We start from the raw sequence: 17,634 nt of genomic DNA on the forward strand, positions 1-17,634 counted from the left end.
AGTAGCGGTAATGAATGGGTGGTTTTGTATGGTTCAGGGTTCATAAGAAATGCCTGCGGCTTCAAAGAGCCAACGTATGTCATAAAAAAGGAGCACGGTGTTCCATACGGTGATTCAGTGAGGCGTGTAAACAGATAGTTACGTCACTTTATATGTATATGAACTACTTATTTAGCTATTATATAGCAGCGGCATTTATGCAACTGCATCAAGATGATGCTGCGCAAATCTACATATTAAAATGTTTAAGACAAGTAATTAGTGTTTATACATCTGGGGAGGAAACCAGAGCACCCGGAGAAAATCCATCCGAGCGCATTACACTTATTTTATGTTATTTTGTCCCTGGCGTTATACTCTAATTGTAGTCCGTGCCACTAATTCCTCACACTACCAACCGACACTGCTAATTATATATGCCGTTGCTGCATCGGCGTTCCCTTAATGTGCTCATAAAGCAGCGGAATAAAACCCTCAAATATGTTTAATCCCCTCAATCTCCCTTATTCACCGTGAATCAAATGGGTATGTTTTCATTCAGATCGTATTTAGTACACTTGGCAGTCAGACTGATGCGGGTGTCTGGAAAATTAATTCTGGTTTTAAACGCTCAACTCACCAAAGTTACACACGAACACGCATCGCCCTCTTCTCAATCCGCTGCTGGATTAGAACCTCCCCAAGTCGTGCAGCTCACAGGGTCTCTTTGACCATACTTCACCCACGCTGGCCAATGCAAATTGGTGATGGGTGTGGACCATATACGTTGGAACGTAGTACAATAAAACAATGGATTATTCTGTACTGCCATCTGTTGTTAACATAGCCCCCATTCAAACATATTTTGAAGACAATATGATTTTAAAAATGTATATGATTCCACGGTCCTTTTTCATGGACCATGCCATGTGTTCTATTTAAAATGATGGTGATGATAAAAAAATGACTCTACAGGTCCCTGTGATTTAGTGAAGGACATTGACCACAGTCAAATGAAAGTAATGGAAGAAATGTCATCTAGTACTTGGGCATGCAGGGGCTATAGCCAAGATGGAATGGAGAGTTTAAATGATAAGATATTTTTTTAAGAATGCAACTAACATAAAAAAAGAACTCGCTAAATTTATCGCATGAATATAACATTCGGCCTCTCTTCTATGACAGCTTTTACCAACATTTATTTATATTAAACCCCACATTGCTAGGCAAGAGAAGTGAGTTCTGTTTCCCGCACACCTTGCAGAGGGCGTCCGTCATGAAGATAAAGCGATGATTTAATCTCGTAAGCAGCTGCTATATGGAGTGTTATGTCACAGGACCATGACAAATGGTAACTGCGTGAGAAGGTCTTCGTCCATCAGTGAACAAATGATGGCTAATGATGAAAAAAATCATGGTTCCAATTGAGTGGTGTCTGGACAGAGACAAAGATTGACCCTTACATGTGGATCAGGGCTTAATTCCTCACTCAATATGTTCTCATTTGCTCGTAGACTAGACATGGCATGTGACTAACATCCACAGCCATAGCGAGCAGCATACTGGATGTGGTGTATTGAGTGCAGAAATATTTTCTGGGTCACCGATCCGGACAGACCCGGCTGAAATTAAGCCTTGGTGTGTCTCATTCACACCGCTGAAATAAAAAAAAACACAATAATGCAGCTTGTTGTACCTGCTGCAACAGCACTGACTACAACAGAATGCCATAAAACTGATCACTTTTTAAAATTGCAGCAGCATGCGTGTGAGCTCATTTGCGAGCCAGGTCACATTTAAAGGAAGGATGCGCTAGCAGGGTTTATTTTTCTCCTTCACAACAGAAATTGAATGGATGAGCAGATGCTAAAGGTCACTCCCCTCTGCCATGGCCTTCATAACGGCTGGAATGTGAGCCTTCTCTGTCCAAACAAGTGACACAGCACTTTAAATTGTGATGCGACGAGGACTGATTTACCGTGTTATGAGAAAAAAATGTTGCCTCATCTGACTGATTTGTGAGCAATAAGAGAATTACATCCTGTAAAGAGTGTGCGTTGGTGGCACAGTGGTTTTACTGCACCGTGCCACAAAATTCCTATCCGGTGACAATTCCGAACCCGGTTTCAGTTCCTGGCTGAGCATCCATATACACACACACACATATAGAGAGACACACATATACATATATACACGTACACACATACCATTGGCAGTTTGTGTCAGAAACTCTTTTTGGCTTTCTCTAGATTATCACCAAGTTTCATCGACCATAATCTATCCCCTGATGGATGAACCCCCCCCCCCCCAAACTTCCACCATCACTCAGTCTCGCGATGCAGCAACCCATCTAGCTCCTGCACACGAGCTAAATTCACGGCTCCGTCTGCACAGTGAGTGTCCTCTTTTGCGCGCTCCTTCTTTTAGCGAGCTCTAAAGCAATTGTGGGGTGTTTAAACATCAGCGTTCAGGAGAATAAGGTGGCTGGCCATGCATTGGGGCTTGCTACACCACAAACAGATACACATTACTACCCACCTCATGTGTTAGGTGTTCATTGTTTACTCACAGCACATGCCCCCGAGATTTATATAGCCATGAAGGCATTTTTTATGTGCACGAGGACCTGATTTATTTGTTCATTCCAGACTACCTGCACTACTTTACAAGAAAACTATATAAAATTGCAAAAGGCAGTGGGAAGATCTTCTTGGTTCTTTCGGTAAAGTCACGTAGAAGGGAAATAATAAAATAATAAAAATAAAACATAATAAAATAATTCTCACGACGTTTCGGCCACAACGCAAGCAGCCGTCCTCAGGTGAAGAACAGGTCTGTCGGAAAGACAGCGTCTGAATGAAGACATCCATAGCAAGCTACTTTCTGCCCCTAAACGGGAACATTTATTTCAATGGGCTCTCGTCTAAAGAACACCGAATTTAATTGATGTAAGCATGCAAGGAGTGCCCGTGAACAACTGCTGCAACTCTCGAATGAACTTGGCACATGAAGGGAAGTGGCACTAGCACACTGTCGAGGTTGGGTTGCCGAAGGAAAGGGCTTCTCTGACCAAAGTGTGGAGCAAGGTTCACAGAGCGGAGCGAAGCACCGATATGTAGGAGCATACGCACTTTCAGGCAACACGCGTGCGCACGCACGAACATGCCCACGAATAGGCCGACAGCCAAACGACAAATAACAAGGAAGAAAAATCATGTAAATGAATGGATTCTGAAATGCTTCCCAATGTGAGCTTGTCCTCAAATTTATTTAATGGGCGACAATGGCATCAAGTTTCAAGCCGCACACGATATGATGTCACACGTATTGACTTCATCTGGACAACGAAGGGATGTGCGTGTGCATCGTCTGGAAAGGCAAATCCCTTTTGGCTCTCATTTTGTCTCCCAAGTTGTGGGAAATTTGGGTAATTTTCTGCGGGATGAGTCGCTATTAGCAATGCAGCTTTATTTTAACGAGCGTTTTCGTGATTCCACGTTACAGAGAGAGAGACAGACAGAGAGACAAAGCTAACTCTCAAAAGAGCCACAAACATTTCAGACAGAAACATATGGATGCATGGACCTGCACGCACACGACATGGCCACCCAGCGCCAATCATAGCCGGAGGGGATTGAATGAGGAGTGCGAGCACCCACAGGTCCCCCCCTACAAAAGTGGCTTTCGTCCCAGCGTGCTCTGACCTGGCTGTAAACAAAGTTAATTCACGCACAGGTATGTAAACTATGTATGTACATTCAGGGTGGAGCGGTGGTGTACGAGTGCACTCTGTTGAGCAGACCTAGGGGAAGGCCAGAACCAGTTGAGATGGGCTCGGCTACGGGATATGCAGCGTATGCGTTGCAGAGGGGCCAAGTCGGTCACAAAAGGGGCCCCAAATCAATATATAAACAAGTACAAATGGCAAAGAAAAATTATTCATAAAAAATTACCTTCAGTCTACCATGGACCAAGCTCGATTAACGCAGCTGGCTATCATATCAATCTAGCAAAAAGTTGCGCGGTCCCACACCTTTTGAGAAAACCCTAGACCAGGGGTCGGCAACCAAAATAACAAGAAGAGCCATTTCTTTCCAATTCGGTACAAAATTCAGTATTTCAAGAGCCGCAATGCATCTGAGTACATACTGTACTCACGTAAATATCGTCAAGAAGCAGCCCATAAAGAGCCGCATGCGGCTCCGGAGCCGTAGGTTGCCGACCCCTGCCCTAGACCAATGGACCGGCATGAAAGTAAGACGCACGGTAACTTAATTTGTGAGTATTGTACCTTTAAATCCTTTTATTAATACTGTCACTGTGAGACTGTCTTCCTCTAAACCCAAAACAAGGTGGAACTAAAATAACATATCTAGTTGTAGCCTACATATTATTGCATACGGGTTGAAAATATCCGTAGCTCTTTCAGTAAAAGTGAGTCGGGAGAAAGGAGGTAAGGGCCCACAGTCGGACCTTACATACCCCGTTGAAATAGGGCTTGAGATATTATTTTCCACTGATGTCAGCCACGGTGGGAATCGAACTCGGGTCGACCTGAGTTCGACTCAATGAATACCTTGTGCAGAGTGTACACACCAGCAGTGGGGGGGGGAGGGTGTGATAAAGGCGACCGGATGTGGTGCTGGGCACAACCCTCCCTTTCGTGTGTCGTGTTGGTCTTCACAGGTGCTCGTTAACAACAACTTGCCCCTGCAGTCTATGCAGCCTATACAGGGGGGCTTTGTCAGCTCCTGCTGTTGCTGGGAGCAAATAAACGAGAAGGCTCCACGCCAGACACTCAATATTTTGCCAACACTGATGTCAGCCACGGTGGGAATCGAACTCGGGTGGGGACCTGAGTTAATGTTGTTACACAGTCACATGCCAAGCGGTGGGCAATTATTAGGCGCACATTGGGACCCATATGTTAAAAAGAGAGTCCTTGGCTATTACATCTGACAGTTCACGAGCATTGAAGAAAATGTCTTATTTCTTTTTATGTGGAGAGACATATATGTAGGCATTGTCTGCTTTTCTATCATCACAGGAACACTGGAGACACTGGGGCAAATAGCGGGTGGAGCTTTAACAGAAAGATACTGTCACGATTGAGGCACTAACATGATTGAAGCTTGCCGTGTAGTAGATACCATGCCTACTACATTTACAGAGTCTAACACATCAACTCCAAATATCACACACAGCGGTTGTAGCATGGCTCTGATGCAAGGAATGAAAATGGGCCTCATAGCCAATTTCCCCACCCTCTGTAGCCCAGCACCTGGGCACATGGGCACCAGGACAACTGTACCGCCTGCACACTAAACATCTATGCCACATATTCCAGTCAAGTCGTTGTGGTGACGGGGAACAAGTGATGGCCAAGTCAACAAAAGCCAGGACAGCCAATGTCCATACACTACTCACATGACAAAGATCCCCCACATAGCCTTCGACTGTTGGGGGCAAGAGCTGTTAGCGAGCACCGGTGAAGGCCGGCACGGAACACGAGTGGGTGGGTAGCCAGCACCACGCCCGGCCGCCTTTGTCTCCTCAGTTGTGATAGCTACACTTCGCACCAGGTACTCATTTGAGGCCGAGTCGACCTAAAGGAGGCCCAGGACCGGTTCAGATAATAGTCATTTGTATTGGCCGTGAGCGGGAATCAAACCCATGTCGCCGGGTTACTAACCACTATACTGCCGCTCACACACCTAAACCCTCAAACACAGACAAACCTTTACGCATATATAAACAAATACCTATGCACCCGGGCCCACAGAAGCACTCATTCAGTGTTGGTACTAATGTAAATATACAGTATGTTATCACATCATGGACCCAAGCCTAACACATATGCTGCACACATAGGCGTGCTTTTAGCACACACATAAACAACGGATGCCAAGTGCCTAGTGAATACATTCATGCCACACACTCACACAAAACACACTTTCACACTCACAAAGACAAAGATGCCCTGCATAGCCTTCACAGACTGTTGGGGCAAGTGCTGTTAGCGAGCGCCTATGAAGGCTGGCACGGCACACGAGAGGGGGTGGGTGGCCAGCACCACGCCCGGCCGACTTTGTCTCCCCCAGTGCTGATGTTTACACACCGCACCAGGTGCTCATTTAAGGCCGAGTAGACCTCAATCACACCCACACATTTTTGGCATACACACTGACACACACACAGGAAGCCCCCCACGGAGGGGATTACACAAGCTCACACAACAGCAGCAGTTGACGGTGATTCACAAGACGCAAACTTGCCCAGCAATGTAATATTTAAACTGCACAATATCCTCGAATGCAAACAGTGGAAGCCACAGAGTTGAATATGTAACCTAATGAATTAATATGCAACCTTATTACCAGCCTCACAGATAACTTTAGCAGCAGGGATGGAACTTAGCACGTTAATACTACAATTGTCCATTTTCGTGATTAAATAGAGTTTAGCTTTTTTGCTGTGTTTAGATGAGAGAGTTTCTGTTCTTCTATTATTTTGTATCCCGGCAATATGTTCAGGGGCTAGTTGTGCCATTCATCTTCCGTTGAAGGAACACAGACAACAGTTTGGGTTGCATGGCTACAATCGCACTGTGGCTCGTCTTTAACTTCCCACTTATGAAGGCGATGTGCACATCAGCCTGTCGATCCTTTGATGCAGTTGATGCTTCCAGCGGTGTCTTCGGGGAATTCCAAAGCCAGGAGGAGCGATGTTTGGGTCTCGAATGATGTGTTTATTCTAACAAGAGAGGTGACCCTGTATTACGCTCAGACATTGTTCTTTTTTATGTAGAGGTTCCAACTCGCCGTATAATATTTTATAAGGTTATTAAACAGACAGAACATGGGCACTGTTACTTGAGCTGTTTTACCACTTTTCATTGAAATGCATAGTTAATGCGGTGTCTGGGTTGGCGATCACAGTAACTTTAGATGTTGACAGAAACTTTAGGTTAAATTAGCTGCCAATCGAAAACATGATTTTTTTTTTTGCAATTTGAGAATTACAAGAAATATAACAATTCACCCCCCCCCCCCGCCCACCATGATGATGTGATGTACCGTCATAATTGGGGGTCACGATTTTATTCAAGAATCGGTTATTTTCTTTTTACATTATGGTGAACGCCGCGGCCTCTAGTGGCTGTAGGAGTCGCATAACCTGCAATACAGTATATACGAATCGAAAATATTAATTATCCATACGATTTGATGCATACGTCGTGAATGTGAGAACCCATTCTAAACATGACTCCCTGCATAATCAACATGCCTAAGCATAATCGTATTTATAAGGAAAGTAAGCTTTTCCCGTCCTTGTTGATGTTTACCTCGAGCTAATTTTTACTCATTAACATGAGATAAACACCAACGCACCGTTTTAAGCCTTTTGACATGGAGGAATTGTCAGAGTGTGTGCTCTGGCTTAATATCTGCATGGACTAATTTAACCATCCCTCGTGGGAAATGTGTAATGATCTCGACTATTAAAAACGAAAAACTCAACTATTCTTTGGTTCTTTCGGTAAAGTCACGTATAAAAATAAAATAATAAATTAAATAATAGCATACTACGACGTTTCGATTGCAACACAAGCAATTGTCATCAGGTATAAAAGAAATAGCAACAAAAATCTAACCAGAAAACTATAAACAGACATATAAGCAGACAGATATCACAAAGATACACAGAGAGGGAGAGCAACACATAGGCACACAGAGAGAGAACGTCTCTGTGACGAGGCCTTAAATAGAGAGAGGGGGCGGGGGCGGAGAGAGGGAGGGGGCAGAGAAAAAATTAGCATGGCAATGAGTAGGACGACGACGTGGTATGGTACGCAAGCTTGAAAATTAGGAGAACGGGAGAGAGACACACTAAAATTAAATAACCTAGCAAAATATCGAAATGTAATGTAATGCAACACAGAGAGTCGGTCAACACACAACGCATAGCCTGGTTGATTACGTATTTGAAAGATTGCTAAGTTAGAATTTAAGTGTGAAAATTCCAAAGAGAGGACACAGGCAGAGAGAGAAAACAAAAAAAACCCAGAGAGAGAGAGAAAAAAGACAAGCTTAAAACTTCCCCATAGAAATTAAAAACGAAAAACTCAACGTTTTATTTTACTAGGTAAGGCCCACTGAGGTATATCGCTGTTTTTCAGAAGTGACCTGGTCACAAATGAGAGTCCAATGAAGTGGCTCATCACGTCGAAATGTATAGCAACCAAATGCTCTAAACGCATGCTTCTATATATTGAGGAAAAAACCGAAGGACGCGGAGAAAAATCCACGTGACCACGGGGAGAACATGCAAACTCGAAATATACTGGCGTCAGGGTCGGGATGACCTGTATACCAGGCGAGATAGCAAACTTATCTCACCACCACGGCCCAGTGAGTACCCAGGCGCATGAACTGGCTACCCAACGGTTCCAAGTGGTTGCTTAAAACTGGTCATGGCCGGGTGGTTTCGGGATCAGAGAGCACTGTTTGGGCATCACGAAGATCCTGGGTTCCAATTCGTGCTAAAACTGGGTACTCGAGTACATCGAGTTGATGGTCTCACGGAATAAAATCAACCACACAAAAAAACATCATGTCAAATATGGATTTTCACTTAGTTTGGTTGAAGTCCAATTCTGAGATTTTAATATCTATATTGGGCTTATGTGACGGACATTTATCTCAGTAGCATAGTGGACAAGAAAGTGGTGTACCCAGCATGAAGGGTTGCATGGCGCTGTGAGAATTCCAGTTATATTCTCCAATCTCATGATATGATGCCAAATGCATGGCACATTCGAATTAAATTTGCCGCACATTGTTTTGGGAACAATGAGTCGTCTTTGCTTTTGTTATTCGAGCACCAATCCTTGTTAATCTTGGAACATCACTGAAAGTATATCTTCTGTTAAGTACCTTGCAATGAATTACTAAAGTTATAGTTTTATTGCTGTTGTTGTATGCTGCTTCTGCTCACTTGCTTGGAATGCACCAACTCTTTGCAGACTTGACATACTTAGCCAGGATGAGCTTGGATAATGTTTGTATGGGCAACCAGCCCATGCAACAGGTTTATATATAGGCTGTGGGGGACTACATGGTGGGCGGTGCAGCAAAAGTAATTGTTGTGCTGTGCTTCTATGCTCCCTGCCTTCAGCGACCCGCACTGACCAGTGTGGTAAAGTATGGTAAATTAACCCCCCCATGGCCCACATGGCATGGGGAGGTCCTCATCCAGCAGTGAATTGATGACCGAAGGGCTGCTGTGAATGTGCATATGCTGCACTGGAGCGGCATCGTATTGACCATCACGAGCAGCATGATCCCTTCCTCCCTGCCCAGCTCTCACCACAGCCCTGGCGTAACAGTACACACACCATGGGTTTCGTGGGTTTGAGAGGTTTTTTTTTCAACTCCAGTTCAGCCATCCCAAGTAGACCAACACTCCCCCATTAAGCAGCCAGGAGCCACTCTCACCCTCCCCCACAAGGCTTTTTCCAGGATCCTCTCTACATCCCCCTCCCACCCTACTCCTCCTCCACCACCACTTTCTCTCTGTCTCCTGCCTCGGCGGCCCCCTTGAAATCCTTGCTGACGAGCACAATTACTTACAGGCCAAAGTTCCACAGCATCATTAGGGTTCAGGACAAAATTAATATCAGGCACGAGTTGATTCCGCACACATTCGCTCATTGCCCGAATCCACCCTGGCGGTTGGTAACACCAGGATAAGCAGAGTAGTGTGGTGTTACGACAAAAATCCAAAATGGATTCCAATAAATTTGGACTGAAATTTGATAAGCAATGGCAGGAACGTTCCGTCGGGTTTCCTGCAACAGTCACCAAACTCCTGAATAAAAACGTAGATGCAAATCCGTAAAAAATGGTGGTTAAAATTCAGCACAAAAAGTACGATACTTTAATAGGAAGTCTTCCATTGTTGGAGAGTTATCATCCAGACAAGCCCATTTGAGAAGTTGTACTGATTGGATAGAAATCCGTGCATGTACAGTCACGCGCGGAGGCACATGTGTTGCATCTGTTGTAGTCAGATACGTGTACATATATACAGACGCATACGCGCGAGCACCTGCCGTGTGATATCAAGCGTAAAGCTGTGCTCACAGCTTGACAGCGTGTGACCCGCACGGCATTTAGCCTCCCTGCTGAACTTAAAAAGGTTGCGCTTTTTATCTTTTTTTCTCCAACTGAGCTTCCTTCAGTACAGTAATCTCATCACTAGGCATGTAACAAATGAGTGAAAGTTAAATATATATTTTTTAAAAAGTACCCCTCACCCACCCCATGTTTCAAAAATCTCCTCAAAAGCACTACCAGTCACTCTCTGGTTCTCCACGATGACTGTGTGTGTAGTTGTAGGGGTAGTGCAGCAGTTAGCACACTGCGCTACAACCCCAGCGGCCCGAGGTCAATTCCCACTCATGACCACACCAATAAAGATTATCTGAACTACTCCTGGGTCTCCCCTAGGTCGACTCAGCCTCAAATGAGTACCTGGTGTTTACACATCAATGTTTCCACATGGCGATGAGTAAATATCATCACTAGGGAGACAAAGACGTAGTACTGGCCACCCACCCACTCACCCACCCCCTCGCGTGCCGTGCAGGCTTTGACAGGTGCTCGCTAACACAGCACTTGCGCCAACAGTCTGTTAACACCATATCGGACATCTTTGTCTTTGTGCAGTATCGAAACGTTCAGCCAGCCGTTGTGCGAGACGACGCCGCTGGCCTCTACTCTAAGTCAGGGGGGACCTGGCGTCGGTTGAATGGGTGTGCGAGGTTGTTTGAACGTCGAGGTCACACAAGGCCACATCGACTTCGTTGAAAATAACCTCGGCCAATGTCGCCCAGCTCCACCAAAGACATCCGACACCGTGGGGTTTTTTGTGAGCATTTCTTCCTTATAAAAAAAGGTGGAGATATTACTCCATCCTGAATTACAGTCCGCATCGGTTGCCATATGATGCCGATCATTACTTCCATCTCTTATGTATCCGAAATGTATGTCCAGTGACCCTGCTGTAAGCAATGCAATGGGGCCCACTGTCCAATTTCAACCTCTTCATAGCCCTGCGCCTGTGCCACTCTGGCTCATGGGCCCCGGGTACAGAAGCGCCGCCTGCACACGCATCGTACTGCTAGGCCAGTTGTTAAACTTCGCTCGCATCCATCTGTTATAACTTCAAGAGTGGCTGCTTGTAAATTGTGATCTTACAACAATACACGCATTTGTGATTGGGCGCAATTGCCAGATTTGCGCGAGCGCAGGGCACGTGTGCGTTCAGGGGGCGCTCACCTTGTCGCGATCATCCGCCACGGCGCTCACGGTGTCGTCCCAGTCCAGGATTCCCCCGTCCCCGTGCTCCAGGTGACGCACGTGGACCCAGTAAGTGGCATCCTGAACCAGGCCAGGGGAGAGAGAGGGAGAGAACCAGTATTTACAAACAAAACTTTGCTACTGCAGCAGCCTCTGCAAAGCGGTCCACTCTTGCGGCAGTTTCCGCTATCACGTGGTTGGCGACGACAACGGGTTCATAGTGCTGCTTGTGCCAGAAACATGCGTGATAATAAAAAAAATGGAAATGTTTTGAGCGAGAGAGCAATGGTTAAACCTGATTGCATTTAGAGAAAGGCAAATTGGCGGTTCTAGCAGTGTGGTTTTCATATTAGCCCTCTTGGGTTTGTCTTTCACTTGTCTTTTTTTGTCCGGAAAACAATTAATAGTGGGTACCAGTTACAAAACCAGAGAAAGATAATGTTCATCCAATGCAAAAATACAATACAATGATACAACACAATCTGGATTTATAGCGCGTGTAAATGCGACTGCACGTCCAATGCAACTGTTCACGTGTTGGACACGTTGTTCGGCATACAAATGTGCAGGACGACCTTCCCACCGCAAGATAGATGTAAAGCGGAGCAGGAGGTGACGAAAAGATAAATAGATTGATAACATCAGTCAGTGCATTATATCAAGAGAGAAGATTGCTTTGCCAGGGTGAAGGAGAAGATAACACGGAGATCTTTGGTCACAAACCCCTTACTAGGGGATGGCATGAATGACCCATTGGAGATTGGCATCAGACTAACCATGCATGCATTTCATCCATTTCAGACCCTCTTAAAAATAGCAGTACAGTGCTATGAAGCCAGAAACACAAGTTTGAGTCCCAGCCACAACTAGCATCAGTGACAAGTGAGGTCTAAACCGGTCTTGGTCATCTCTTTAGCAGCACACACTGAACAACTTCCACAATTGGCATGGCATTGGGAGGAATTCATCCAGCAGTGGAAGGTAAAGTTTCTGTTTCATTTTTATTATTGAAGACATCTTTTCATAATATAGAACTACCTTGGAAAGAGCCAACACACTCCATCTATCTACTGATATCAAACCATGCGCAAAGAACACAGCTCAGCTGCACAGGTGACTGAGTTTTGCCCTCTATTTTGCACGGTACGGCCCCATGATACGGCCCCCCACTAAATATGTTCTGGGTGCTCTGTGAGATTGAAGGAGGCATGCAACTGGTATCCAGAGCCATACCGAGAGGGAGCAGAGGTGTGGTGCTTCCATTCTTCCCTGCCGTTTGGCTGTTATCTCCGACTCTCTGAGTTTCATTGCCCTGTTAGGTGCCTCTGCATTAACGGGCTGGGGTCTCACTAACATGGCCACCTCTGCTCCCTTAGCCTCGATGTATCGATGGTTCTGGCTATGTGATGGGCTGTGTGTCTCACTGGAGCACTTGCCTCACAGCGCAGTTGGCAGCGCCACAGCTTGTGTTACGATACTCTTATGCGGTGACAAAAGCTCATTTCATGCTAATCTCTCTCCCTAATCTCTCTCTCCCTAATCTCCCCCATTACACAACTGACGTACTTGCGTGCGGGGATGGAATTCCTTTCCAGCTCAGACCCCACCTGCTTGCCCTTCGCCACATATATAACCTCTTGTTGTAACGGCTCTCTCGCTGTGTTCTTCCTGGTTCAGCAGTTCCACTGCTAGATTATTTTTTTCCGCCTGAGGACGACCGTTTGTGTTGCGATCGAAACGTCATGATATATTATTATTTTATTTTATTTCATTTTTCTACCTACGGTGACGTTACCGAAAGAACCAACGAGTATAACTCGACAACAACCGCCAGTGATTGAGCCGAGACAAACTTGCCAAATGTGAAAAACATTTTTTCCCTCGTCACTGAAAAAAAGGTCACCGACTGGCAGGAGCTTGTGACATTTTCTTGACAACACAACAAAGGGCTGCGGCTGTACATTATTCATGCCGCGGGCTGCAACGTCAACGGAGTTATCTCTTCTCACACTGATTGGCAAGCCTATGGGTGACTACCTGTGTATATTGCCCGGAGCTTACAGCTGCCAATTGCTGATTAAACAACTCATTACAAATAAAGACGTGAAAATATAGGTAATATGGTTAAAGCAGGAGGGAGATTTGTTAATAATTTTCTTTATTCTATGCCAAAACGCTCAAAAAAACACCAACTTGTTGGCTAGGGAAGAGGAGAGACACACAAGCATACACACGGTTGGGGCAAGTATTGTTAGCAAGTACCTATAAAGGCTGGAATGGCACACAAAGATGTGGTGTAGCCAGCACAATGCCCAGCCACTTTTGTTTCACAGTGCCGATGTTTTACACACAGCACCAGCGACTCATTTAAAGCCGTGTCAACCTCGAGGAGGACCCAAGACCAGTTCTGATATTATTATTTTATGTTATTTCATTTTTCTACCTACGGTGACGTTACCGAAAGAACCAACGAGTATAACTCGACAACAACCGCCAGTGATTGAGCCGAGACAAACTTGCCAAATGTGAAAAACATTTTTTCCCTCGTCACTGAAAAAAAGGTCACCGACTGGCAGGAGCTTGTGACATTTTCTTGACAACACAACAAAGGGCTGCGGCTGTACATTATTCATGCCGCGGGCTGCAACGTCAACGGAGTTATCTCTTCTCACACTGATTGGCAAGCCTATGGGTGACTACCTGTGTATATTGCCCGGAGCTTACAGCTGCTAATTGCTGATTAAACAACTCATTACAAATAAAGACGTGAAAATATAGGTAATATGGTTAAAGCAGGAGGGAGATTTGTTAATAATTTTCTTTATTCTATGCCAAAACGCTCAAAAAAACACCAACTTGTTGGCTAGGGAAGAGGAGAGACACACAAGCATACACACGGTTGGGGCAAGTATTGTTAGCAAGTACCTATAAAGGCTGGAATGGCACACAAAGATGTGGTGTAGCCAGCACAATGCCCAGCCACTTTTGTTTCACAGTGCCGATGTTTTACACACAGCACCAGCGACTCATTTAAAGCCGTGTCAACCTCGAGGAGGACCCAAGACCAGTTCTGATATTACTCGCCACCAATGTTAGCATTCGCCGGGATTCAAATTCAGGGCGCTGGGCTCATATGTCAGTGCGCTAACGACTGTGCCACTGCTCCCCACACCAAGACAACAATTCCCCTCTTGCCGTCCTTGCGGTTGAGTCACCAACCACTGTGCCACCGCTCCCCACAACCCACTCTCGTGCCTTTCATGCCAACAAAAATCGAATGGCCGTGCTGCTGGCCACCAACTTTCATCATGTGTGGAGGGGGTAATGTCCCTGGCTTGGGACCCAGGGATTACCTTAATCCCAGTCAGCAGTCATTCCCAAAGTGATCACTCATCAGTTAATTATTTTCTGCCCCTTGTAATGGATCATTTACCCATCAATGGTTAACAGAGTTCAAACGTAAAAAGTGCGGCTTTCTTTGTAAATCCTGGAACATTATAAAACATTTCAATCATGGGTGTATTAAGCAAAGCTCTTCGCCTTGAATATTTTGAAATATGCCAGGCACCATGAACAGGTGAAGTGCAAGGAGGAGCTGGATAGTGAGGGTGCATGGTGAGGCCATAGTGCGAAGCATGACTTGGGAGCATGGTGGAGACACTTGATCAAAGAGGTGTAGTAGACAGGGCTCAATGCATCTCTAATATTTCCTAGGTTGCTGTTAGACTGGAGTAGTCACGAGGCTATTAGCCACAGCCAGTGGGAGGTATATTGGATGTGGGGTGTCAGATGAGGAAATATTTTCTGGGTCACAGATCCAGGCTAAAATTAAACCATGGGTGTAGATTTCCACACGTCTTCACTGCACAGACCTTTTTACAGTTAAAATCCAGTCTCAAGCCACCTCATCCTTGTACCTATGACTGACCAAATAATATGTAGAAAACGTCTTCATTCACACTTTTTTTAAGACCCTTTATACAGCCGAATCCTATCGTAGAGACGCTGTCTTGATGCTGGATCTACCGTTACAGGGACCTAAGTCCAATTCCTGGCCATGGCTCACACCAGTGGCAAGTGATATTGAGCCATTTGTGGGCACTCCCTTCACCATCACGTACTGCCCAATGTGGTGAAATATGGTCAAACAACTCCCTTGACCGAAAAAGCATGGGGAAGGCATTCATCCAGTAGTGGATTGACAAAGAGGAGTTTTGACTCTAAGTAAATGTTCCATGTGACTGGAAAGTGGGGGCTACAGAGGAACAGCCTACATTGGTGCTTTCGCTCCGATTAGTCGGCAGCTGCATCAGCACAATTGTAGAATTAGCCAGCGAAGGATACACCTGGATTATTATTTTTTTAAGTCGAACAATGCCCCTGTTGATCACACGCTAGGTTCAAACTGGGGGTACACAAGTTGTATTTACTTTTTTCATTATACAGCTGCATTATGAATTCCAAGTTACTTTCAAATAATCTATGAAGTTATTTACGAACCCATTGCTACTTGTAATCTCTATGACTGAAAGGCGTAGAGGGGGGGCTGCATCAAGCAGAAGATTGGCAAAGAGCTGCAAAGATAAAATATCAAATCTAAGAGGCTGACGTTTTAGGGAATGACCCTTCTACATGGTGGCATCACTAAAGAGCCTTTCTACTCTGAAGGGTCATTGCTGGAAACATCAGCCGATCAGGAATTTCACGCTTTACATTATGAAGCACAGTTATTGCTTCATGCGATTAATTTACTTTTCATTGGATGACTGCCATCGCAGTCTATTTTTTTAGTTTAACAGGCAGTTCGCTGAAGTAAAAAATATAACCAGTTTATTTAGTTTAATCATAAAACATTAATATGGGGACAGGTTTTAATCCTAATGTGGATTAGTTTAACGATAATGAAGATTCCGAAGAGCAGTTGAAGTGAATGCAGACTCCTCTTTCTCTCATTCCGCATCTCCTCTGCTAACTCAACCATCCCTACCCCAACTCCAACCACGTTCACATCACCACCACCATCATCGTCTACTCCTCCACAAAGCTCTCCTAAAACGCTCAGCTACCCTGCCCCGTCCCACCCCTCCATCTCCTATAATCCAAGTTTTCAGACCTGTCCCTCCCTTCGTGTGCAGTACTTGACTGCTTCTCGCCACATTTATTACTGGAGCACAGACAAGCAGACAGACGCAGCGCATTACTTTCCTCTCCCGCGGAGCACTCGCCCGCCCCTGTTACCTCCTCCTCCCTTTCCTTGTCTCCCACTTCTTCACTCAGTTCCCCTTTGAGGACATCTCCTACAGACTCCACCTATTTGGTGGCAGCACTTAGATGGGTCACGGTGGGGGAGGGGGGGGGGCACCACAGTAATTGATGCTCAGGCGTACTTTTACTTGATACAGTCCGTGTAAGAAATATAGATCACGGCCTTGAATAATTTATATGTACGACTTGCACAAGAAGTAGGCCAATCAACCCAAATTGCACTTGTGAGCTACCGTCATAGGTGAAATAAGGGACAATGGACTCTAAATTTAATATTATATTATTTGAAAATCAGTCAGATTCAGTTATACGTTTATTTCACTGAGTATTGTCATGTCTACGTGAGGTTCAAAGGTGATGGAATTTGCAGAACCAAACATCGCGCGAGGAATTGTTGGATAAGGGAGTGGCGACGCAGCTTACACAAGTGGCGAGTGATATCGGAACCGGTCCTGGGTGCCCCCCTTCACAAAGCCCGCACTGAGCAGCAGGGTGAAGTTTGACAAGTATATCTTCTTGGTTCTTTCGGTAAAGTCACGTAGAAGGGAAGTAATAAAATAATAAAAATAAAACATAATACAATTATTCTCACGACGTTTTTTTACCATGTATAGTTGTTGTTTTTTCACACTATTGTTATGTAGGCCAGGCTTAGTCACAAACCGTACCTCTCCATGACAAAGGCTCAGCCTCTTAAGCCTCACCTTACCATATTAATAAAAAGTGTGCCGTACTTGGCCCTTCCCCCCTCTCCAACCATTATATATACGGAGTGGTAGCTCCTGCAATCTCTCATTTACTTGATACAGCTGTCGTGGCTGTGACGGTTCCACCTGAAGACGGAAGCTTGTGTTGCCTCCGAAACGTCGTGAGAATAATTTTATTATGTTTTATTTTTATTATTTTATTACTTCCCTTCTACGTGACTTTACCGAAAGAACCAAGAAGATGAATCCCTGCAGTCACGAAAGCTTTAAATCGAAATTTGCCAAGTATATCTTCTTTTAAACTCACAGAAACAACATGG

The 17,634-nt window shown here is 45.0% G+C and overlaps 1 protein-coding gene across 6 annotated transcripts in view; it reads right to left on the reverse strand.

Moving 5' to 3' along the window:
- Positions 1-17,634, reverse strand: part of LOC133345142 (partitioning defective 3 homolog) — a 199,015-nt gene that overhangs the window by 127,793 nt on the left and 53,588 nt on the right. For all 6 annotated transcript variants that reach the window (XM_061555640.1, XM_061555641.1, XM_061555644.1 and 3 more), the window contains exon 2: positions 11,322-11,423. In XM_061555640.1, coding sequence (XP_061411624.1) covers positions 11,322-11,423 — 102 coding nt within the window. The remainder of the gene's footprint in view (positions 1-11,321; positions 11,424-17,634) is intronic.

Source organism: Lethenteron reissneri, chromosome 21 (assembly GCF_015708825.2).
Source record: "Lethenteron reissneri isolate LAM-NWPU_2019-01 chromosome 21, ASM1570882v1, whole genome shotgun sequence".
NCBI lineage: Eukaryota > Metazoa > Chordata > Hyperoartia > Petromyzontiformes > Petromyzontidae > Lethenteron > Lethenteron reissneri.